The sequence below is a fragment of the Phocoena sinus genome, chromosome X, assembly GCF_008692025.1.
Source record: "Phocoena sinus isolate mPhoSin1 chromosome X, mPhoSin1.pri, whole genome shotgun sequence".
Taxonomy (NCBI): Eukaryota; Metazoa; Chordata; class Mammalia; order Artiodactyla; family Phocoenidae; genus Phocoena; species Phocoena sinus.
In genome coordinates, this window is record NC_045784.1 from 130,825,703 (window position 1) to 130,850,240 (window position 24,538).

General features: G+C 44.4%; 2 protein-coding genes across 3 annotated transcripts in view; one reads left to right on the plus strand and one right to left on the minus strand.

Moving 5' to 3' along the window:
* Positions 1-1,468: 1,468 nt before the first annotated feature.
* The window catches only part of F8 (coagulation factor VIII), a 121,975-nt gene continuing 98,905 nt past the window's right edge, over positions 1,469-24,538 (minus strand). The window contains exons 23-27 of one of the 2 annotated variants that reach the window (XM_032620283.1): positions 14,460-14,604; positions 13,909-14,057; positions 12,960-13,136; positions 5,013-5,152; positions 2,756-2,926 (exon numbers count right to left, since the gene is read on the minus strand). In XM_032620283.1, coding sequence (XP_032476174.1) covers positions 2,887-2,926; positions 5,013-5,152; positions 12,960-13,136; positions 13,909-14,057; positions 14,460-14,604 — 651 coding nt within the window. In that variant the 3' untranslated portion in view covers positions 2,756-2,886. Of the gene's footprint in view, positions 2,927-5,012; positions 5,153-12,959; positions 13,137-13,908; positions 14,058-14,459; positions 14,605-24,538 lie in introns of both variants that reach the window. The other variant, XM_032620284.1, reaches the window with a different exon arrangement.
* Positions 19,781-21,306, plus strand: F8A1 (coagulation factor VIII associated 1). Its single transcript, XM_032620286.1, has one exon. The coding sequence runs from the start codon at positions 20,054-20,056 to the stop codon at positions 21,194-21,196; it is 1,143 nt and encodes a 380-aa protein (XP_032476177.1). The 5' UTR covers positions 19,781-20,053; the 3' UTR covers positions 21,197-21,306.

The following is a 24,538-nucleotide window of genomic DNA, read 5'->3' on the forward strand; positions in this document are numbered from 1 at the left end:
AGGTGGCAAAGAAGCCAGTGAATCAGGCCTCCGTCTTAAGAAGAAGCTGGCCAGAGTCTTCCTTTAAGGTTTCTGAAGTTCCAGATAGAATTCTACACCTCCTTGTGATGTCATCTACTGCATTTGACCTGCCCCCAGTCTCCCTCTATTTGACAGCTAAACATACAGATGTTTTCTTCTGTCTATGCATAAACGTTTGTGTTGATACTGAAACCCATCCTCATGGTAGCCATATCCTCTTGGGCTTGAAGCTTTCTAAGATATTTTGTTTGCCACATGGTGTCTACTGCACCTTCAAATAGTGTAGGTATGGGATTTTAATAGATGATAAAGGTGGCATTTCATTTCAGTGGGGAAAAAGAGATGGTTTAATGTGACGACTGGCTATTCATTCGGATGCACTGACTGAAGTGACAGCCATACACACAAAAATAAACTCTAGATGGATCAAGGACTAAACAAAAATAAAACCATATACATATCGGGATAAAACATGAGTGGAGTTTTTTGTAATCTTGGGGTGAAAAAAGCTACTTTGAATATGTCATAAAACCCCAAAGCCATAGGTGAAAATAATGATAAATTTATTGCATAAAAATGTAAAGCTTTCATACAGCAAAACATTGTAAGGAAAGGTAAAAGATTAATGACAAACTAGGTGCAAAATTCCACAACATATATGACAGATAATAGGTTAATGTCCTTAACATACAAAGAACTCTTACAAATCAATTTTTTAAAAAGGATGATCAGCTCCATAGAAGAACTGGCATAAATGAATCAGTCAGAAAAGCAATGGATAAATAAATTGTGATATATATTATATAATGGATTAATCTACTGCAATTAAAGTGAGCCACTAGGAAATATATGCAATAAGGGTTGTTTCCAGGTGGGAAGTGTTATGGGTAGTTTTGCCCTGTCTCTTGGTTCACATGGCAGTTCTGGGTCTAGGTCATTACCCGACAGAATTGCCACAGGCTATCTTTATGCTCAACTTTTGTAGATAATGCCAGATTGTTTTCCAAAATAATTATACCACTTTGAGTTTATTTTTGTATACGGTATGAGGAAATGTTCTAATTTCATTCTTTTACGTGTAACTGTCCAGTTTTCCCAGCACCACATATTGAAGAGACTGTCTTTTCTTCATTGTATATTCTTGTCCCCTTGTCATAGATTAATTGACCATAGGTGTGTGGGTTTATTTCTGGGCTCTGTATCCTGTTCCATTGGTTTATGTGTCTGTTTTTGAGCCATTACCATACTGTTTTGATGACTGTAGCTTTGTAATACAGTCTGAAGTCAGGGAGCATGATTCCTCCAGTTTTGTTCTTGTTTCTGAAGATGTTTTGGCTGTTCAGGGTCTTCTGTATTTCCATATAAATTTTAGAATTGTTTGTTCTGGTTCTGGAAAAATGCCATTGGTATTTTGATAAAGATTGCATTAAATCTGTAGATTGCCTTGGGTAGCATTGTCATTTTAACAATATTAATTTTTCCAGTCCATGAACACAGTATATTTGTCCATCTGTGTCATCTTCGTCAGGGTCTTGTAGGTTTCTGAGTACAGGCCCCCCCCATTAGCCAAATCAGCTGGAGTATGATTGCAAACACTCAACTCGTAAAAGTGATCCCGGGAGATCTGGGCGATGCAAGTACAGCATTTCTCACATTAGGTTCACTACGTTCTGCTGCAGCCTCTCCCGGATTCTGGTTGGTCACAACCTCTAGAAAACTTATAAAAGGGGGGTTTGTGGGATGGGCCAGAGGCCAGACTACTGCCTTTACTCCTTCTAGTGCTAATGGATGTCAAGGTTAAGAATCTCTCTCTCTGCTACTGGATCAAGGCTCCATTTCTAATTTTTTAAATGTTAGCTTCACCTCATAAATTATAAAATTTCATTGTTCACATTTTTATTTCCAGTATAAAAGCACAACTCTCAAAGGCATTTGTTTTCACACATCAATGTTTTGTTTAACTGATTATTGAGGGAACCAGCGGGAAGACAAAAGAGCTGGTTCCAAGAGCATTTGAAAAATAAAGATGTATGCGGTCAATGGGAAAAGAATGCCAAAACAAGATGAGTAAGTTAGACATAAAAGTGGTTAACCTTTTACAGGGAGTCGAACCATATCACCTTATTGATTTCTGTAAATTAACCTCTAACCTTAATGGACTTTTACAGGACGGTAAGCCATTCCCAACCTTATCTGTCAGGGATGGGGCGAGGTGGGGGTTCCTCTTGGGCAGTTAGGGTACAGAATTTCCTGGTACATTTGGTTGTGTCGTTTCAGCAGGAAATTAGCTGAGGAGGGAGTAAACTGAGTGCGTGATTAGAGCCGTGGATTTTCCTCATTTTTCTGTGGAAATATTAAAAATATGTCCTTAGAAGCCCGGTATGATCATGACCTTTCTTGGTCACCACAGAGGAGGAAGTGGTGGCCGTGTCCAGAGGAGAATGCTTTCCAGCTGAGTTTCCTCAGTGCTTTTTGCCTGAGTACCTTGGAAGGAAGGACCAATCTGGGAGCGGCCGCAGCAAATGCGCAAGAGGTAAATTGGATGCGACAGCCCCAGAGAACGCAGGACACATGACGATTGATTTGGGAGGCTTCAGGGCATATCTGCCGGGACTGAGGAATTGAAATACATAGAAAAACGATGGCACCGTGGGCAGCGTGGGGCAGGAAGTGACCCGGAGGGCGGGCTCAGAGGGATGCTGGACCCGAATCAGGAAAGGGCCCGGGGCCAGGAAGGAAGGACCGGGCCTCAGTACTGCTGCTGCGCCTCGCAGCCCAGAAGCTCCAGCCTCAAGGCGATGTGGCGCGCCCAGCTCTGCGGGTGAATTCGAAGGAAGCGGGTAAACAGCGGGGGGTCTAGAGCGTTCACCACGGGTGTGAAGGAGTCTTGATTTCCCTGAAAAATCTGAAAGAGGAGAGATAGCATTTGTTGGTTGACAGGAAAAGAGTTATAATGTTTACACACACACACCCCCGAGAGGCTCCCCGAGTCCATTGGCCTCCTGCTTGGTCTGTAACTCTCCCTAAGCTCCGCCCCCTCATGGGCACCCACTCCAATGCCCATCGCCCAGCACGCACGCTTGTTTTCACTTCCAATTGAGGGATCCACGCTTCCGGTAGTCCCGGATTGAACCCTGGGAGGTGACTGGATGACTCGGTCCCCTGCCTCTGTACCTGGGAAAGTGGTTGTGACATCTAGAATTAAGAGCATCCTTGCTAACCTCCTGTGGAGGCCGTGCTTCCAGCTATGGCTTCCCTCTGGAATCTTCTCACCCACGTTCCCAACTAATTCAAGGAAGTTGTAAACGTCATGATATTTTACTCCCAAATACTTCAACCTGCCAAGCCTTTGGGTCTCAGTTTAAATGTTATCTCTGAAACAGGACTCTTGTTGACTCTGAATCTCCTCTTGTTCATTTCCTTCACACCATTCAGAATCTTCTCATTTATCTGTTTACCTGCTTATTGACCATTTCATTTGTTTCCACCACCAAATGTTGGTTCCATGACAGCAGAGACCTTGGTCACTGACCTTCCACACGTACAATATATATAGTATATACGTAGCAAACATACTATAAACATTTGTTAAAGTTTGTGTGTTTGATAAAACTTTCGGGAAACAAAAGAGATTCTTGGATAAATATTTGTGGCATACTTTGGAGGCTTGTACATCTTCTGTTAGACTTATTCCTTGATCTTTTCCCTCAAGAAACTGAAAGAATAATACAAGGAACGCTTAAATCTCCTTTAATCTACAACAGACTCCTAGTCTCTGGTCTTTTTTTGTCCTTCATGGTGTTGACATTTTAAAAAGTCTAGGACCATTGCGTTGTAGAATGTCCCACGTTCTAAATTTGTGTGACTGTTTTCTTATTATTAGATTTCAGTTCAACATCGTTAGTGAGAATATTAACTAGGTGATGTGCCTTTCCCACCATATCACATCAGAGGACACGTGATGCCGATTCCTCCAGAGTTTGACCCTTAGTTAAGGTGATGTCCACCAGATCTCTCTTTTATAAAGGTAATAACTTCCCTTACCTAACAATCTGTGGGGTTAGACTTTGAGACTGTGTAAACATTCTGTTCCACATTAAGCTTTCATCCAATGGTTTTAATATCTACTGAAGTCCCTTACAAGTATTATATACTGTATTGATGATTGGTTTCTTAATTTTGTCATGTCTTCTACATTTATTAGCTGGAATTCTTCTGTGGAGAAGAACGTCTCCTCTCCCTTTATATTTTGATGATGATAATGGACTCCAAGATGTTCCGGTAACACCTAGCAGTTTCCTGGCTCTGGTCTTGGAATCTCTAAGGAGCCCAGGTTCCTTTACTAGGAAATGGTATTTGGAAACCAAGACTGTTCTGGGTTGGCTTAGGCTCTGCTCCAGGCCAAGGCTCACGTACACCATGCCTTCTCAGCTTGGACATTTTTATCTCATGGCAGAGAGCAGAGGCACCAGAGACTGAGCCAAACACAGGGTCACATTGAAAGCTTCTGTTGGAAAGTGGTTTATATCATGTCTACTTACACTGCATTGGTCAGCATGAGTCCCACTATGAAGCCCAAAGTCAATGGAGTTTTCAAAAAAGGAGGAAGTGAAAAATCAAGAATAATACCTTTGTGACTTCCCTGGTGGCACAGTGGTTAAGACTCCACCTGCCAATGCAGGGGACACGGGTTCGATCCCTGGTCCGGGAAGATCCCACATGCCGCGGAGCAACGAAGCCCGTGCGCCACAACTACTGAGCCTGCGCTGTAGAGCCCACGAGCCACAGCTACCGAGCCCGTGTGCCTCGAGCCCGTGCCGGGCAACAAGAGAGGCCACCGCGATGAGAAGCCCGCGCACTTCAATGAAGAGTAGCCCCTGCTCGCCGCAACTATAGAAAGCCCGCGCGCAGCAACGAAGACCCAACGCAGCCCAAAATAAATGAATAAGTAAATAAATGAATAAATAAAGTAAAAGAATGACACCTTTTACCTCATCTGCTCTTTCCTGTTCATTCGCCACAGCAATGAGGTGGCTGTACAATATGTAGTCAGAGATAAGAGGTTTGGGTGGCTTGTTAGGTTTCTTAGTCCACAAGCACCCTCTACTGTTGATAAAGAGAAGCGCAATTTCTGTAACAGATGGGATAGGAAGATATGTCTTGTGATTTTTGTGACTCATTTTTGCTTTTCCAGAACACTTAATTTCCACCACTGAAACTTATGGTATTCTTTGTCTTCTAGTTATTCTGTGAGTTATGGGTGGTTTTATTTGCAATTTTAAAATATATCTACAGAGAGAGAGATAGAGAGATGGTTTTTGAAGGCTGTATGGAGAGATTTAGGCAGCTGCCATTATTTGATGAGAATGCACAACTCAGTATTTGGAATTTTAAAATGCTATTTTAAATTATTTTTCTATTTGTTTCTGGCATGTAGAAATACAATAAAATTTTCTATTGATTTTGTTTTCAGCAAGCTTGCAAACTTATCTTAGTAATTCTAATAATTTAGATAGATTCTTTTGGATTTTCTATGTATGCCATCGTATCTTCCACATATTATGAGAGGGTTTTTTTTCCCAATCCTAACACATTTTATTTCTTTTTCTTACCTTACTGCATGGCTTAGGACCTCCAATACAGTTTTTAATAAAAGTGGATGGGGCAGATTAAAGATGGCTATGAATTTTTTGATACTCCTCCCATGGAGAGGTAGGTGTATTTAGACTTTTTTATTTTTGGCCGTGCCACGCAGCTTGCGGGATCTTAGTTTACCGGCCAGGGATTGAACCCAGGCCATTGCAGTGAAAGCACAGAGTCCTAACCACTGGACCTCCAGGGAATGCCCTTTTTTATTTTTAAATTGAAGTATAGTTGATTTACAATATTGTGTTAGTTTCAGATATACAGTAAAGTGATTCAGTTATATATACTTTTTTTCCAGATTCTTTTCCATTATAGGTTATTACAAGATATTGAATATAGTTCCCTGTGCTATACAGTAAATCCTTGTTGCTTATCTATTTTATGTATAGTAGTGTATATCTGTTAATCCGAACTCCTAATTTATCTCTCTTCCCCCCACCCTTCCCCTTTGGTAACCATCAGTTTGTTTTCTATGTCTGTGAGTCTATTTCTGTTTTGTAAATGAGTTCTTTTGTATCATTTCTTTTAGATTCCACATATAAGTGATATCATATGATATTTGTCTTTCTGTGTCTGGCTTACTTCACTTATATGATAATCTCTAGGTCCATCCATGTTGCTGCAAATGGCATTGTTTCATTCCTTTTTATGGCTGAGTAGTATTGCATTGTATATATGTACCACATCATCTTTATCCATTCCTCTGTCCTTGGACACTCAGGTTGCTTCCATGTCCTGGCTATTGTAAATAGTGCTGCAGTGAACATTGGGGCGCATGTGTCTTTTGATTTGTTTTAAGTTGCGGTGGGCAATTGATTCTGTAGGCTGATAGAGTATGGCGGCAGAGGTGATGCTGTGCCAAGTTCAAGAGGACTGACAGCTTCCACCTTGGTTTCTTGGAATCTAGCTTTTATGTAAGAAGAGTGACTATCCTAAGACCAGCATGCTGAGAGGCCCTGAAGAGACACCAGTGGATGAAAAGGTCAAGGAGAACCAAGATACCAGGTAGGTGAGCAAAGAAGCCATCTAGGAAGTAGATCCATCCGTCCATACCCACTGAAACCCCATGGATCACAGACAAACCAGACGGACAGATCAACCTAAATTCCCGATCCACAAGATTGTGGCCAAGTTTCAGGGTAGTTTGTGATGCAGCAATGGATAAATGGTATCTAATTTTTAATCTCAAAGGGAAACCTTTCTGTGTTTCACCTAAAATATTTGCTGTAAAATTTTTGTGAATATCCTTTATCAGATTGCGTAGTTTCCCTACTAGTCTTAGTTTGCCAAATTTTCCCATTAAGAATAGATATTGAATTTTATGAATCTTTTTCTCAGCATTTATTGGCTGTATAATCCTGAAGTTCATTAATGTGATGGATTGCATTAATTTTCTAATGTTAAGCCAACCTTGCATTCCTAGGATAAATCTAACACATACATATTGCTAATATTTTGTTTCGGATCTATGTTCATGAGTAAAGTTGGCCTATTATTTTCTTTTCTAATAAAATTGTCTTTGTTGTGATTTTTTGTCATCATTTAAAGAGTTGGATAATGTAAATACAAGCTTCTTCCATTTTTCTGGAAGAATCTTTGTAATAATGGTATTATTTCTCCCTTGATAATTTGGTAGAGTATTTAGTATAGCCATCTGAATCTGGAGGTTTCTTTGTAGGAAGATTTTTGAACACCAATTCAATTTTTCAAAGGTTGTAGGAGTTTCCGCACTTCCACTGCAGGGGGCCCAGGTTCCATCCCTGGTCGGGGAACTAAGATCCAGGAAGTTGTGGGGCGTGGCCAATTAAAAAAAAATGGTTGTAGGAGTTTCAGGGTTTTTGATTCCTTCTTGAGTAAGTTATATTTACTAGAAATTATCCATTTCACCTAATTTTCCAAATTTACTGTCATAAGGTTAATAAATATCCTCATTTTTTTATGTTGGCAGGATTTTACTGGGTGGTAAAATCAGTCATGCAAGTTGGAAATTTTTTTTTTTTTGGCTGTGGCTGCACAGCTTGCGGGATCTTAGTTCCCCCACCAGGGATTGAACCCAGGTCCCCTGCAGTGGAAGCTCAGAGTCTTAACCACTGGACTGCCAGGGAAGTCCCTGAAAAATTTTTTTAGTTTTTGCTTGAATGCATGAAAAATATTTCACCAGATTTTCTTTCTTTTGGGGGCAGGTTTCAGATTTTTCCTTTTAGCATCACATGGATATCATTAATTATCTTCTGATTTTCATTATTGCTTAGAAATCGCCTGTCAGCTTGTCACTCTTATTATGGTAATGTATGTGTCTTCTGGTTCCTTTTTATTGTGGTAAAATGTACATAACATAAAACTTATCATCTTAACCATTTTAAATTGTAAAATTCAGTGGCATTTAGTACATTCACCATTATCTAGTTCCAGAATATTTCTATCACTCCAAAAGGAAATCCAGTACCCATCAGGAAGCCACTCCCCATTTACCCTTCTCTCCAATCTCTGGTAATCACTAATCTGTTTTCTGTCTCTCTATATTTTCCTATTCTGGATATTTCATATAAATGGAGTCATACAATATGTAGTCTTTTGTGTCTGACTTCTTTCACTTAGCATATTTTCAAGGTTCATCCATATTGTAGCATGCATCAGCATGTCTATGTTTTTTAATGGCTGAATAATATTCAGCTGTATGGATAGACCAGAATTTGTTTATCCACCAGTTGATGGACATTTGTGTCATTTTCACCCATTGGCTATTGTGAATAGTACGACTATGAGCATTTGCCTGCAAGTTTTTGTTAATTGCCTATTTTCAGTTCTTTTGGGTACATACCCAGTAGCAGAATTGCTGAGATCATAAGGTAATTCTATGGTTTCTACAGTTGCTGCCTATTTCGGATTGCCATCAGCGGTATGGGTTCCAATTTTTCTACATCCTTGCTAACACTTCTTACTTTCTGTATTAAAAAAAATTATAGCCATCCTAGTAAGTGTGAAGTAATATCTCACTGTGGTTTTGATTTGCATTTTTCTAGTGACTAATGATGTTGGTGTTGATGTGCTTGTTGGCCATTTGTATATCTTCTTTGGAGAAATGCCTATTGAAGTCCTTTGCCTATTTTTAAATTTGGTTGTCTTTTTGTTGAGTTTAAGAATTCTTTTCGTATCTATTTTTCTTCTGTTGTTTGTGATTATGGTTCACATCTAAAAAACCATTTGTAAAATCCAAGGTCATGAAGATTTACCTCTATATTTTCTTCCAAGAGTTTTAAAGTTTTAGTTCTTATATTTAGGTATTTGATCTGTTTTGAATTAATTTTTGTATATGGTGTGTGGTGACTTCATTCTTTTGCATGTGGCTATCCAGTTTTCCCAGCATTATTTGTTGAAGAGACTATTCTTTTCCCATTGAATGGTCTTGGCACCCTTATCGAAAATCAATTTACTATAGATGTATAGCGTTATTTCTGGACTTGAATTCTATCTTTACGTCACTACCACGGTGTTTTGATTACTGTAGCTTTGTAGTAAGTTTTGAAATTGGGAAGTGTGAATCCTGTAACTGTTTCTTCAAGATATTGTTTTTGCTATTTTGGGTCCCTTGCAATTACAGATGAATTTTAAGATCAGCTTGGCCATTTCTGCAAAAATGGCCATTGGGATTTTGATAGGGATTGCACTGAATCTGTAGAAAGCTTTGGTTAGTAGTGCCATCTTAATAATGTGTTCCAATCCATTAACCCAGGATGTCTCTCCATTCATTTAGGTCTTCTTTAATTTTTCAAGCAATGTTTTATAGTTTTGAGTGTATAAGTCTTGTACCTCCTTGGTTAAGTTTATTCCTAAATATTTTATTCTTTTGGATGATATTGTAAATGAAATGTTTTTCTTAATTTTCTTTTCAGATTTTTCACTACTAGTGTATGGAAACACAACAGATTTTTGTGTGTTGATCACGTATCCTACAACTTTACTGAACTCATCTATTAGTTCTAGTAGCTTTTTGTGGGTTCTTTAGGATTTTCTATGATTAAAATCATATCATTGGTGAAGAGAGACAGTTTTACTTCTTCCTTTCCAATCTGAATGCCTTTTGTTTATTTTTATTTTTTTTGTAATTTCTCTGGCTATAACTTCCAGTACAGTGTTGAACAGAAGTGGTGAAAGTGGTCATCCTTGTTTGTTTGCCACTTCTCAACTATTTCTTTCATTCATTCTGGATTCCACTTATATATATATGGCTTTCTCTGTATAGCATATGTCTCAATTTCTTTTTCATATGTTTCACCTTCTGTGCTCCATTCTGGGTAATTTCTTCAGATATATGTTCCAGTGACTAAATTCTCTTTGGCTGTGCCCAATTCACTATTAAGTCTTTCTTTTTTCTTTTTTTTTTTTTTCTTTTTTGCAGTACGCGGGCCTCTCACTGTTGTGGCCTCTCCCGTTGCGGAGCACAGGCTCCAGATGCGCGGGCTCAGCGGCCATGGCTCACGGGCCCAGCCGCTTCGCGGCATGTGGGATCTTCCCGGACCGGGGCACGAACCCGTGTCCCCTGCATCGGCAGGCAGACTCTCAACCACTGCGCCACCAGGGAAGCCCTATTAAGTCTTTCTTTGATTTTTAAACTTCAACAATGACGTTTTTTAATTTCTAAAAGTACTGTTTTTTCCAAAACTGCCTAATAATTTGTCATTTATTTTTATGTTTCTATAGCTCATTGCTTTAAATATTTTGTGCATAATTACTTTATGATATATATCTGATAATGTCAATATCTGGTATTCTTCAGATTCTAAATTTGTATTGATTGTTTCTGCCCATTTGTAGTCAAGTTGGCTTGTTATCTTGTATGTTTGCTGATCTATGTTTATGATCTTATCATTTTAATATGTAGGAATCCTGGAGACCTAAACTGGGAATGCTTTTTCTCTAGAGAAATCATTCTTCCAGAAGCCAGGAGATGCTACTTATCTGCAACGAGTTCTGCTACTTTCTGGGTTTCATTACTTAATGCAGAAGTCTCACATTCCATTCTTGCATTTTGCTCGAAGCTTGGTCTCCTGAGAACAACACTAATATAAGCATTTCCCTTTAGGAAAGTTCCTCCATTTTACATTTTCTCATTTTTCACCTCTCTGCTCTGATTTAAGCTCATTATTTTAAAATAAAAGCTCTTTTTTTTTGTTTGTTTTGTTTTTTGCTGTTGGTGGTGAGGAGGCTGGAGAGTCCCCTTTCTTCATTGAGTGTAGCAGTGCATTAAGAAGTATGTACTGTAGGCCTTCCCTGGTGGCACAGTGGTTGAGAGTCCACCTGCCGATGCAGGGGACACGGGTTCGTGCCCCGGTCCGGGAAGATCCCACATGCCGCGAAGCGGCTGGGCCCGTGAGCCATGGCTGCTGAGCCTGCGCGTCTGGAGCCTGTGCTCCACAACGGGAGAGGCCACAACAGTGAGAGGCCCGCGTACCGAAAAAAAAAAAAAAAAAGAAGTATGTACTATCAGTGCTATAGCCTTTTTAAAATTTTGGTAATATATACATAACATATATTTTAACTGTTTTTAAGCGTACAAGTACGTTTGACAACAAGTACATAACATGTACATTCACAATTTTGTGCAACTATCACCACCAACCATCTCCAAAATACTTCATCCTGCAAAACTGAAACTCTGGGGAATTCCCTGGTGCTCCGGTGGTTCGGTCTCTGTGCTCTCACTGCTGAGGACACGGGTTCAATCACTGGTCAGGGAACGAAGATCCCACATCCAACAAGCCGCGCAGCACGGCCAAAACAAAACAAAAAACCAAAAAATAAAAACAAAAACAAAACTGAAACTCTGTCTCCATCAAACAATAACTCTCCATCCTCCCCAGCTCCCAGCCTCTGGTAACCTCTATTCGACTTTCAGTCTCACTGTAATTGTTAATTTTACATGTCAACTTGTCTAGGCCATACGGTGTCCAGATATTTGGTCAAACATTATCCTGGGTGTGTTGGTGAGGATGTTTTTGGATGAGATTAACATTTAAATAGTAGAGTGAGTAGAGCAGATTGCTGTCCCCCCCACCCCAAGCGGGTGTGCGTTACGCAATCAGTTGAAGGTCTGAATAGAACAAAAAGGCTGACCCTCGTCTGAGTAAGAGAGAATTCTTTTTGCATGGCCCATTTGAATTGGGACATTGGGTTTTTTCCAGCCTTTGGGCTCAAACTCAAATATTGGCACTTCCTGGGTTCAGACAGGAACTACACCACTGGCTCTCCTCGTTTCCAGACCTTCACACTCAGACTGAAACTTATGCCATTGGCTCTCCTGGGTCTCCAGCTTGCTGACTCACCCTGCAGATCTTGAGACTTGTCAGCCTCCATAATCACGTGAGTCAATTGGTTCTGTTTCTCTGGAGAACCCTGACTAATATATAAGTGGAATTATATAATATTTGTCCTTTTGTGTCTGCTCTAATTAATTTAGCCATGCATGTTATAGCATGTATCAGAGATATGCCCTTTTTAAAATGGGAATGTCCTCTAGAACATACATTATCAGTACCCTGGTTCACTAAACTGCCAGAAGCAAAAATGTTTAATGCAGCCTTGAGGGAACAAGGAATTCTTCTTGGAGGAGATGATGTTTATCTGAGACTTGAAGAATGCACCAGGTGAAAGGGTCAATAATAAGTACCTAGAAAAAATGTTCTAGGTAGAAGAAACAGTACATATAAAAGCCTAGTGTGAGAAAAAACATGCTGTTTTTAGGGACTTGAGGGTTCCTTAGTATGGGTGAAGCTTAGAAAGCCAAGGAGCAAGTAGCAAGAGACTATGCTAGGGCTTCCCTGGTGGCACAGTGGTTCAGAGTCCACCTGCCGACGTAGGGGACACAGGTTCATGCCCCGGTCTGGGAAGATCCCATATGCCGCGGAGCGGCTGGGCCCGTGAGCCATGGCCGCTGGGCCTGCGTGTCCGGAGCCTGTGCTCCGCATGGGAGAGGCCACCACAGTGAGAGGCCCGCATACCGGAAAAAAAAAAAAAAAGAGACAGACTATGCTAGAGAGGTCGGTAAGGGCCACCATCCTGAATGACACCAACATCTATGAGGATAAGCAGCTTTTGGCCCTACTCTGCTCTTTCCTGGGATGATACATTCTTGCTTGGAGTCACTGTGTCCTCCCAGAATGCTTTTCATAGTGTCCTATTACTATAGATACTCGGTAAAGTTTATCCTGAAAGTCTGGTCATATCAACCTTGTTCTGTTTCTAAATGTCAAGTTCTAAGACAGGCTTTGTGCCTTTCCTGTGAGATAGCGTACCTTTACTTTGCCATTCTGAAGAAACAGAGTCCAGTTATGGCCATCTTGACTACTGGATATGAGGAACTCCTTCACATACATGCTGGTGAGCAGAGATTTCACCCCCTGGGTGGTTATTCCTGTGACTTTCATTGTCTTCTGGAAGTCCACTTGCAGCCACTCTTTTTGATTATTTGCCTGGGGAATGCACCAGGTGCATTAGAGTAGTATCTTTTTGGTCACTATTTGCTCCCAGAAATCCCCAAATCCCTTCTTAATCATATCACAGACTTATCACTCTGCATATTAATTATCTGTTTGTCAGTCTCCCTTATTAGACTCGAAGCAAATTGAGGGCTGAAATTTTTCATGATTCATCTCTGTATCCCCAGGGTTAGCCACTTAATAGGGGCCCAGTAAAGGTTTGCTGAATGCATATATGAGTAATATACAGACTGACTAGAGTATTAAAAGTTTGGCAATGTGTTATACAACCTATTTTGTTTAAAATAAGCCCCTGGGGGAACAGAGACCATTAACTCCATCCATTTCCCCAAGCTAGTCAGTGATTGAAAATCACAAACTGAGTGGTTCCAGAAAAGAACTGTGCCCAATGAACTGTACATAACTATGACCCTTTGCTTTGTTGATATTTCTCTGTAAAACTGGATTTCAGCCACTCCAATTCTTTGACAAATATTAGCCCAGTACTACATATAGATATTCTGTTTCTAGGAGGTTCAATTAGGGATCATTTTCCCCCAATGAATGCTGTGTGAACTCACATGGCACACCCACTAAATAAATATCTGTGGGGTTTTCTGTGTATAGTCAACTTTCCTTGACACTCTTTGTGGGAACAAGCAGGTGATAGAAGTAACTGAAGAAACAGTCAAGAGCTTACCCTATCCTTTCCCAACCACTACTCCTTCTTCTGCATCAGTTATACGGCAAATTTGTTCTCTCTTACCCGGGGTCTCCAGGCATTAGTCCTCCCTTGGAGGTGAAGTCGGGCTTGTGAAGGAGACCAGGTGGCAAACAGATTGCTTAAGTGGGATGAGGCAGTAATCTGTGCGTCTGATATTGCTTTACTCTGCATTCCCAGTGCCATGTTGCAACCTCGGAGAAATGAAAGGAGAATGTAATCACAAGAACAAGTTGCGGCTGAGGTCCTGCTGGCCCGTCTCCACTGATACGTTCTAGGGCTATCGTCATCACGAAGTCATTTTCCAGGCACTAACTTTTGCCTGCTACTGTTAAGATGCCCCCTATTTCCTTGTCAGCTCTGCTCAGCTCTGTTGGACTTTGATTTGCCTCGTTAATAGCAGTGTAGGAGGTGGCTGCCCCTGGGGAATCCCATGGTTAGGATGACCAAGTCATGGGTTTGCCCAGGGCTGTACTGGTTTTAGCATTGATAGTTCTGTGTCCTGGGAAATCCCCCCAGTCTCGGGAAAGCTAGGATGGTTAGCCATCCTACTCATGGTTGGGAGAGGTAAGGACATGGGATGACTTGACACTTACTGTTTAAATCACAGCCCATCAACTCCATGCGAAGAGTGCTGCGGATGCTGTAATGCGTTGGGTGCAAACGGACATACCGAGCAATAATTGGAGGGTTAAAAATATTGTGTTTTATCCCAGATGAATCCACATTGCCAAAGAAGACCTGTAGGGAGGTATTAGCACAGATACATGTAAAATGAAGAAAAAATAAGAAGCAATTCCTCCCAATCATATCTTTCTTCTAATTTGCTCTGTGCATTTCTCAACAGCACCGAACACCCAAATAAAACCATTCTGGCTAGCCAGATGTTAGAATGTAATATGCGAAGGAGAAAATCACAGGGAGAAGAATGGAACAAGGGAGATTAGGTCTGAGCAGGTTAAGTGTCTACTTTGGGGTCCTGTAAAACGGTCATTCATCAAAGTTGTGGAAGCCATTTAGGCCTTTGCTAATCCAGTGTGGGCCACAGACCAGCTGCATTAGAATCACCTGGGAGCAATTAGACATGCAACACCTTGAGCCCTATTCCAGATCTACTGAATCAAACCATACAGTTTGAGAAACACTGGCTTAGGGCAGAGTCGGCTGCAGCTGTGAAAGGGGACTTGGAGTAGGCGGCCTGCCATATGGTCTCAGGATGATCTTCCAATAATGTGTGTGTGTGTGTGTGTGTGTGTGTGTGTGCGCTGTGGGGCGTTAATTAACGATCCCTTGTGTATGAATTCATGAGACACATGTTAATATCCAACTTCTGGGGTTTAGGAACTTGACATGTCTAGGTTCTACAGAAAAGTACATGACATATTTAAGGAATAAGGAACAGTTTGAGAAATATGGTAGTAATTCCAATTCAAAAGGCCTAGATTTAAATCATGGTATATAGAAAAAAGAAAGTTGAAAATCCTCTCTCATAAAACACCTGGGATTCTCTATCTGCTTGAATACACTAAAACAGGAATCAATGTATGGCTGTTATATAATAAGCCATCAGAGTTATAGTATTATGGGGAATTTAAAAAATTGTTCTTCCATGTAACAATTTTTTCTTCCTATGGGATAAAAATGTTAATAAATGTATAGCATTGCCCCAGAAATCACAGCATTTAAAAAATATTTTTATTGGAGTATAGTTGATTTACAATGTTGTGTTAGTTTCTGCTGTACTGCAAAGTGAATCAGTTATACACATACATTTATCCATGCTTTTTTAGATTCTTTTCCCACACAGGTCATTACAGAGTATTGAGTAGAGTTCCATGTGCTATATAGTAGGTCCTTATTAGTTATCTATTTTCTATATAGTAGTGTGTATATGTCTGTCCCAATCTCCCAATTTATCCCCCCCTTACCCCTGTGGTAACCATAAGTTTGTTTTCCACATCTGTGACTCTACTTCTGTTTTGTACATAAGTTCATTTGTACACTTTTTTTTCGATTTCACATATAAGTGATATCATGTATTTGTCTTTCTCTGTCTGACTTACTTCACTCAGTATGACAATCTGTAGGCACAGCATTATTTTTGATAAATAGATCTGCTTCATTTTTAACTCAATTATTGTGTCTTGATTAGATACCTTCTTAGGAAGACAATGTATTAATTCAACAAAGAGTTAATGACTACAGAAATCCTAGATTCCATGTATTATGTGCCAGAAACTATGTGCTAGGTGGCTTCACTGGTGAATTCTAATAAATGTTTAAAGAATTAATGCCAATCCTTTCCCAAACTCTTCCAAAAGATAGAAAAGGAGGAAAAACATCCTAACTCATACTATAGGGCCAGCATTACCTTGATACCAAAGCCAGACATATATACCAGAAGAAAGAAAATTACAGACCAATAGCCTTTATGAATATCGATGCAAAAATCCTCAGAAGAATTCTAGCAAGCTGAATCCAGCAGCATATTATAAATATTACATTCCATGTCCAAATAGGAATTATCCCAGGAATGCAAGGATGGCTCAACATAAGAAAACTGATTAGTCAAAACCACATTGATAAAATGAAGGGGGAAAACACCCTCATGATCATCTTAGTTGATGCAGAAAAAGCATTCAACAAAATCTAACAACTTTCATGATTAAAACACAAACAAACAAAAAACACCCAGCGAACTAAGAATAGAAGGGAAATTCCTCAACAAAATAAAAGGCTTTTATGAAATACCCTAGCTAATGTCATACTCAATGGTGGAAGACTGGAAGCATTTCCCCTAACATCAGGAACAAGAGAAGAATGCTTGCTTTCAGTGCTTCTACTCAAGACTGTAACGGAAGTCCTAGTCAGAGCAATGAGGCAAGAAAAAGAAATGAAAAGCATCGAAGTTGGAAAGGAAGTTAAACTACTTCTATTCTCAGATGACATGCTCTTCTGTACAGGAAACCCTAAAGAATCCACAAAACACTATCAGAGTTAACAAACGAATTCAACCAAGTTGCAGTATACAAGATCAACACACAAAAATCTGTTGTGTTTCCATATCCTAGCGATGAAAAAATAATCCAAAATGAAATTGACAACAGTTCTATTTCACACAACATCAAAAGAAATAAAATACACAGGGATAAATTTAGCCAAGGAGGTGCAAGTCTTGTGCACTGAAAACTACAAAGCACTGCTGAAAGAAATTAATGATGACCTTAAAAAGAAAGGGGAGGGCTTCCCTGGTGGCGCAGTGGTTGAGAGTCCGCCTGCCGATGCAGGGGACACGGGTTCGTGCCCCGGTCCGGGAAGATCCCACATGCCGCGGAGTGGCTGGGCCCATGTGAGCCCAGTGAGCCATGGCCGCTGAGCCTGCGCGTCTGGAGCCTGTGCTCCGCAACGGGAGAGGCCACAACAGAGAGGCCCGCATACCGCAAAAAAAAAAAAAAAAAAAAAAAAAAAAAAAAAAAAAAAAAAGAAAGGGGAAAGACAGCAGATTTTGTGGACTGGAAGACTTAATACTTTTAAGATGGCAATCCCACCCAAAGTCGTCTAGAGATTTAATGAAATCCCTATGGAAATCACAACGCTCTGTTTTACAGAAATGTAAAAGCCAATCCTACATGCATATGGAATTTCAAGTGACCTTGAATAGCCAAAATAATCTTGGAAAAGAAGAAAAAAGTTGGAGGACTCACACTTCCCTATTTCAAAACTTAGTCCAAAGCTTCAGTTATCAAAACTATGTGCTACTAGCATAAGGATAGACACATAGATCAGTGGAGTCCAGAAATAAACCCATAGATCTATCCCATGGGTTGTAAACCCAACTGAGTTGAAAACAGGTGTTCAAACAGAACCCTGCCCAGGAATGTTCACCAGAGCACTATGCCCGACGGGCACAAGGTGGAAGTCACCCAAATGTACATCAGCTGCTGAGCGGATACACAACATGTGTGGTCTAGCCACGCATTGCAATGTTATTCAGCCTGCTGAATATTATTCAGCCAGGAATATTATTCATTTGGAAGCAGATATATAGTCGTGATGGTGGCCCAGCACCGCCAGTGTATACTTGGTGCCCCTGGATGGTCGCCATTAGCTGCCTTCTCTGTACAAAGTTCCCGTCTGGTGGACAGTGAGAGTTCCACCAAAGAGAGGGTCCAGCGAGCACAGCGAGCAGGATCCTGCCGGCGCCATTTCTTTGCAGGCCCAGGACCCCGGTGGAGGGGGTGGGGGCGGGGTGAGGTGGGGGTGGGGGAGGGGTTATGGGAAAGCAGTGACCTCACAGGGTGCTCCCCGACCAATGAGAGCCCGGACTATGGTCGCTACGATACGGAGGAGGGGCCTGAGAACACCGGTTGTCTTGAGATGTTGGGACCAGCAGGCACAACCGACTGCCCCTCATCCCGCCGCACCTCATCCCAGTGGACCGCAGAGCGAGGCCGTCGCAGAAAGCACGCCCAACGGCCAGCATGCCAGGGAAGAGGGGCCATCGAGGGTCACCCGGTCGCCGCTCCCACACCGCCCGAGCCGAGCTGTCCTTCTCCGTGAGCCACATGGAGCACCTCCTGCGGGAGGGCCACTATGCCCAGTGCCTGAGCTCGTCCGCACCCGTCTACCTAGTGGCCATCATCCAGTACCTGGCGGCCAGGGTCCTGGAGCTGGTGCGCCATGAGGCCCAGAACAGCGGCAGGAGGCGCCTCACTCCGGAGCTGGTGGACTTGGCGGCCCACAGCAATACGCTGCTCAGCGACTTGTTCAGGACTATAACACCATCTCCCAGGTGGCCCCGGCCCAGCCCTAGCTGCCCAACGACACCTGGGTCCCCGGCCCTCAGGGGCGCGGCCGTCAGGCGCCAGGCCCGCTCACCGACCGACCACACAACCCGGGCGGCCCCGGCCTGCCCGCCGCCTTGGGCACAGTCACTGCGAGTCAATAAAGTGTTTCAAGAGACCCCCTGTGCATGCTTCACTCACTTGGAGTGGGAGGTGGTGGTGGTGGGACACCCCTCGTCGGAGGGATGGGGGCGGGGGTCTGGCCGGAGTTGGGGGGTGGGGGGCGTGGAGTCGGGAATCACAGACAGAGAGGAGCGGTCTCCCACGGTGACAGTGCATGGGGTGGCCCTGGGTGGGAGAGGCTGGCTGCGGCGGGGCTGGGGGCGGACTGGGGCCTGGGGTGAGGCCGGACAACAGAAGGCTCCCCCGCTGGCTCTGAGCAAGTCGGAGGCAGGCCAAAGTCCCCAGAGGGACGGGGTTCCTTGCGGCGGCGCTCGACACCGCGAGGGCGGTGTCGTGATAGGGTGAAGGTGCCAAGGCGACCGACCGCCCTGGGTTCGGGAGGCAGGGGTGGGTGGACAGAGCGCTTGGCATGGACTCCCATGGGGCAGGGGCTTTGACGGGAAGATTGAGGCGTGATCGGGATTGGGGTGGGCAGGACACAATGAACAAACACATAGGCAAAGTCGGAATTAGGGCCACGTGGGGTCAAAAGTTTTTGGTTGTGTTCCCCTAGCGATGCCAAGAGACGCCCTTCTTGGCAACCTGCGTAAACAAGCTGTCACCTACCGGTTGGAGCCCTGGTCTGGGAAGATCCCACATGCCGCGGAGCAAAGAAGGTCGTGCGCCACAACTACTGAGCCTGTGCTCCAGAGCCCGAGAGCCACAACTACTGAGCCCATGTGCCACAACTACTGACACCCGCGCGCCTAGAAGCCATGATCCACAACAAGAGAAGCCACCGCAATGAGAAGCCCGCGCACCGCAAGGAAGAGTAGCCCCCGCTTGCCGAAACTAGAGAAAGCCCCTGCACAGCAACAAAGACCCAACACTGCCAAAAATAAATAAATTAAATAAAATTTTTAAAAAAATATGTCACCTAGCAACAGGGGGCGCCCAGCCAGGCCCCGCCCCAGCACCATTGGTCCGCTCACAGAACCCCGGACAGCGGGCCAGGCCCCGCCCCAGGGCCCCCGATTTGCATACGCCACCCGCAGCCTGTCCCAGCCGGGCCTCCGTGCTTGCTATTTTGCATATCACCAGGGCGACGAGAGCTCCCGGCGGCCGAGCCGGCGCGGTCGCGTGGTGGGCCGGAGCCCGACGCAGGGCACGTCTCAGCCCGCCGCCGTCGCCCCGCACGTGCGCCCACTTGCGTCAGTGCGCCCGGAAGTGCAGAAGCGGCGATCATGGCGGCTTCCGCGGCCGGCCTGGGTGGCGGTGCGGGCCCCGGGCCTGAGGCCGGGGACTTCCTGGCGCGCTACCGCCAGGTGTGCAACAAGCTGAAGAAGCGGTTCCTGCGGAAGCCGAATGTGGCGGAGGCCGGCGAGCAGTTCGGCCAGCTGGGTCGCGAGCTGCGCGCACAGGAGTGCCTGCCGTACGCGGCCTGGTGCCAGCTGGCCGTGGCCCGCTGCCAGCAGGCGCTCTTCCACGGGCCCGGGGAGGCGCTGGCGCTGACGGAGGCCGCGCGCCTCTTCCTGCGGCAGGAGCGCGACGCGCGCCAGCGCTTGGCCTGCCCCGCCGCCTACGGGGAGCCGCTGCAGGCCGCTGCCGCCGCCCTGGGCGCCGCCGTGCGCCTGCACCTGGAGCTAGGCCAGCCGGCTGCCGCCGCCGCGCTCTGCCTCGAGCTGGCGGCCGCCCTGCGCGACCTGGGCCAGCCGGCCGCCGCCGCCGGCCACTTCCAACGCGCCGCGCAGCTGCAGCTGCCCCAGCTGCCCCTGGCCGCCCTGCAGGCGCTCGGCGACGCCGCGTCCTGCCAGCTGCTGGCGCGCGACTACAGCGGCGCCCTGGCGCTCTTCACGCGCATGCAGCTCCTGGCGCGGGAGCACGGCGGCCACCCGGTGCCGCCGCCGGGGCCGCAGCCCCCGCCGCAGCTGCAGCCCAAGCCGCCGGCGCCGCAGCCCGGGGCCGGCGCGGCCTCCGCCCCACCGCTCGCGCTGCTCCCGCTCGGCGCGGGGTCCACGGCCGCGGCCGCGCCCTCCCCTGCCGCGCTGGGCGCCTTCGCCGACGTGCTGGTCCGCTGCGAGGTGTCCCGCGTGCTGCTGCTGCTGCTGCTGCAGCCGCCGCCCGCCAAGCTCCTGCCGGAGCACGCGCACACCCTGGAGAAGTACTCCTGGGAGGCCTTCGACGGCCACGGGCAGGACAGCAGCGGCCCGCTTCCCGAGGAGCTCTTCCTGCTGCTGCAGTCCTTGGTCATGGCCACCCACGAGAAGGACACGGAAGCCGTCAAGTCGCTGCAGGTGGAGCTGTGGCCCCTGTTGAGCGCCGAGCAGAACCACCTCCTGCACCTCGTTCTGCAGGAAACCATCTCTCCGTCGGGCCAGGGGATCTGACGAGTCCCTCCCAGCGACTCTGTGCCTATCCCCGAGCCTCACGCACCCGCCTGCACGTTTACGGGGACACAAGAGGCGTTGACCCGGCGCTTCTGCCTTTGCAGTGTATCTTACCCCTGTTGCCACCAGGGGAATGTGGTTGACTACAAGTTATGTTGTTTCCACAATAGCGGCAGAAAAAAAACCATATGGTAGAATCGGAGTAGAGTCTCCGATTCTCTTCCCCAGAAACTGCAACAGAACCATGAGAGTCCCTTCCGCCCTCTTTCCTCTTCTGTTTTCACCCAACTGTCCCCACCCACCCCTCTTCCCCCGCAAGGCTCCCCTCCCCCCGCGTCCTTCTTTCCGACTGAGGGCTAATTTGCACAGCTCTGGCTCGCTACTTAAGCTGCATGATTTTTTCACGGTGACTCTGATTGCTTAGCGTATTTCCATGTCCGCCTGCATGATCGCCCAGTTCCCCCTGTGTTTCATGCGCCCCGTACATGTTCGTGGGAATCATTGGATTCAATACTACGCTGTTGTCGCTACAGCCCTCAGTCCATGATAAAGCCATTCTGACCCTCCTAGCTTGTGGTTCGTATTTACCTTATCTGTAAAGTGGGAATAGCTTATCTACCTGGCAGGAGGCGGCAAGCAGAAGCAGATAGCTCCCTTTTAGCTCCAAGATGGATTCGTTCATTCGAAATGGACAGTGTGCCTGTGAATCTACAGAGATCATTTGCGATGTGGTCCTTTCTCAGCTGCAGTGCGAATGTGTTCGGTGCAGAGCGGGGTGGGAGTGGGGATGAGGGTGAGGGCGGGGTGGGCTCCAGAGCAGAGGTGTCAGACGTGCATTGGAGTTTTCAGTTCTGGCTCCATTTCGAGAGGTACGGGTAATCCACGTGGCAGCTTTTATTTGTAGTGCGGATCCTTCTACAAATCTCAGTTAACTCAAATATGTAAAATCAGCATGCTGCTTTGGTACTGTGTGATCGTGTGTATGCCAGACTGTGCCCTTGTTCCCCAAAAGCAGGATGGCGTTCCATTTTTAAACACTAAATTTCCAAGGCTTTTTGGTCCAAACGTTGCTTGCAAACCGACTTAGCTGTTTTCTCAAATTCAATTCTATTTCCTTTAGTGTTGAGAGTGATGGTAGGAACTCTTCAGAATATAATCTCATTCATTCGGCTTGGGAAAACGCATCCTTTGGGCTGAAGTTGTAGACAGCACTAATCTTTTGAGGTGAGATTTAAGGACACAGTTTGGGAACAGATCTTGGTTTTGCATGTTTGCGGGGGGAGCGGGAATATGTGGAGTGTTGTCACTATGAGTTAAGTGTCCCAAAGTGGATGGGGCTTTTAGGGTATTCCTTTCTACTTCTATTTCAGCAGTGTGGAAGCAGTGGCTAAGGAAATGTAGGGGAGGCCCATTTGAGGCAGATTCAGCCACCCTTCCTGTGCTCTCACTTGGCTGCCCGAAGGGTCTTTCCGAGCCCTAAAAGCCTAGTCCAGCTTGTTGCCAAAGTGGTAAGGGTGCGTGCTCCCTTGTGCTCTTGCTTTTGCTGGTACACTCTTGTCAGCCTGGGCTGCAGCTCTGGCCTCCTTCCTATTGTCCTTATGACAAGAATGCTTAGGAATTATGGACCGTGACTGGTGACAGCATTTGGGTTTGGGCGCAAGGAGAAGCCTCCTTAGACCTCTGGTCTAAACTCCTTGCTTTGAGGAGGTGGGGGGAGGGATTACCAGAGAGCCTGGTATTGGGTATGCAAGCATAACTATAGAAAACGCTAAAGATTTTTTTCCATTTGCCATTGGTTCATTTATGTATCTCCCTCAGAAACTTCATAGCACGGAGAGCTGGGCCAAGGCCAGATTTCAGTGATTTTGACAGAAATCTTGCTATATATCAACTTATGTTGACAGGACATGGTTAGTGTTCTTTTTAACTTGAAAACCAGAGGGAAAGATCTGCATCACTGAAATGTTCATTGACAATTCAAAATTAACATTCAAAATATTATGAAATATTGAAAATAGTGGCAGTGAAGCAGTGATCCTGAAAGGGTGCTTGGGCTCCCCTTTATAAGGGACTTCTATGATGAGAAATGTTGCTTATGAAAAAATATTTTGTATGTAAATGGTACAAAGATATTAAGTCATTTGAGAACCACTATACTGGAGGAAGACGACTAAGACTGAAATTTGTAAATTGGGCAAAAAGCTCTGGGATAGAAGGGTTCTGGTTAATGTGAACTGTCTAGGCATCTCTACTGCCATTAGACTAGACCACCAGTCCACAAACACTTTCTGTAAAGGAGGAGAGAGAAATATTTCAGTCTTTTCATACCACATAATCTTCCTTGTTTGTTTGTTTTTGAAACTTTAAACATGTAAAAACCATTCTTAACTCACAGTCCATATGCAAAAGCAGGTTGTATTCCAAGTCCATGGGCTCTAGCTTGTGCAGCCCTTCACTAGAACCTAGAACATAGTAGTTACTCAATAACTGTTCAAGGAATGACCCTCATGAGTACAGTTAATAACTATTTTATCTTTGTCATTGAACAAGAAAGGTTGAAAATAAATGAACTAGTCATTTAACTCCAGATTCTAAGAAACAAGAAGATAAATGAAAGTGAATTTTTAAAATTTTAAACAAATTAATTAATTAGAAAACAACACCTTCAAATCTATGTTTGATTTTAAGACCAAGAGTTGATTCTTTTAAAATCCAATAGAATAGATAAACACCAACTCTGATAAAGGGGGAAAAAGAGAGATACATGTGTGCATGTAGGTAAAGATATATGGCATGGGAAGGGAGATAGAACTTTAATGTACACATTTACAGCAATTAACTAGGTAACAGAAAATGAGAATGCCAGTAATCAGGTAAGGAAAGATATATGGCATGGGAAGGGAGATAGAACTTTAATGTACACATTTACAGCAATTAACTATAGGTAACAGAAAATGAGAATGCCAGTAATCAGATAAGGTACGGAAAAGGTAGTTCAAGTATCTACCACTAAACGAGGCACAGTGGCTTTTCCATCCAATTTTCATTAAACAGATGATTACTACATTAATTAAACTATTCTAGAGCAATAGTTTAATGGAAAAAGATGGAAGCTTTTACACTGTTTTCAAGGTTAGTATAACTCTAATGCCAAAGCCTGATAAATACAGCCCCCCAAAGAGGTAAAACAACTTTATTGATTGGTACAGATAGAAAAATTCTAAACAAAATGTTAGCAAATTGGATCCAGCTAAACTTTAAATGACTGATACACTATGACTTAAGGGCAGTTTTCCCAGGAATGCAGCACTGCCTTGTGCTGGAGCCCCAGCTAGGACTGGC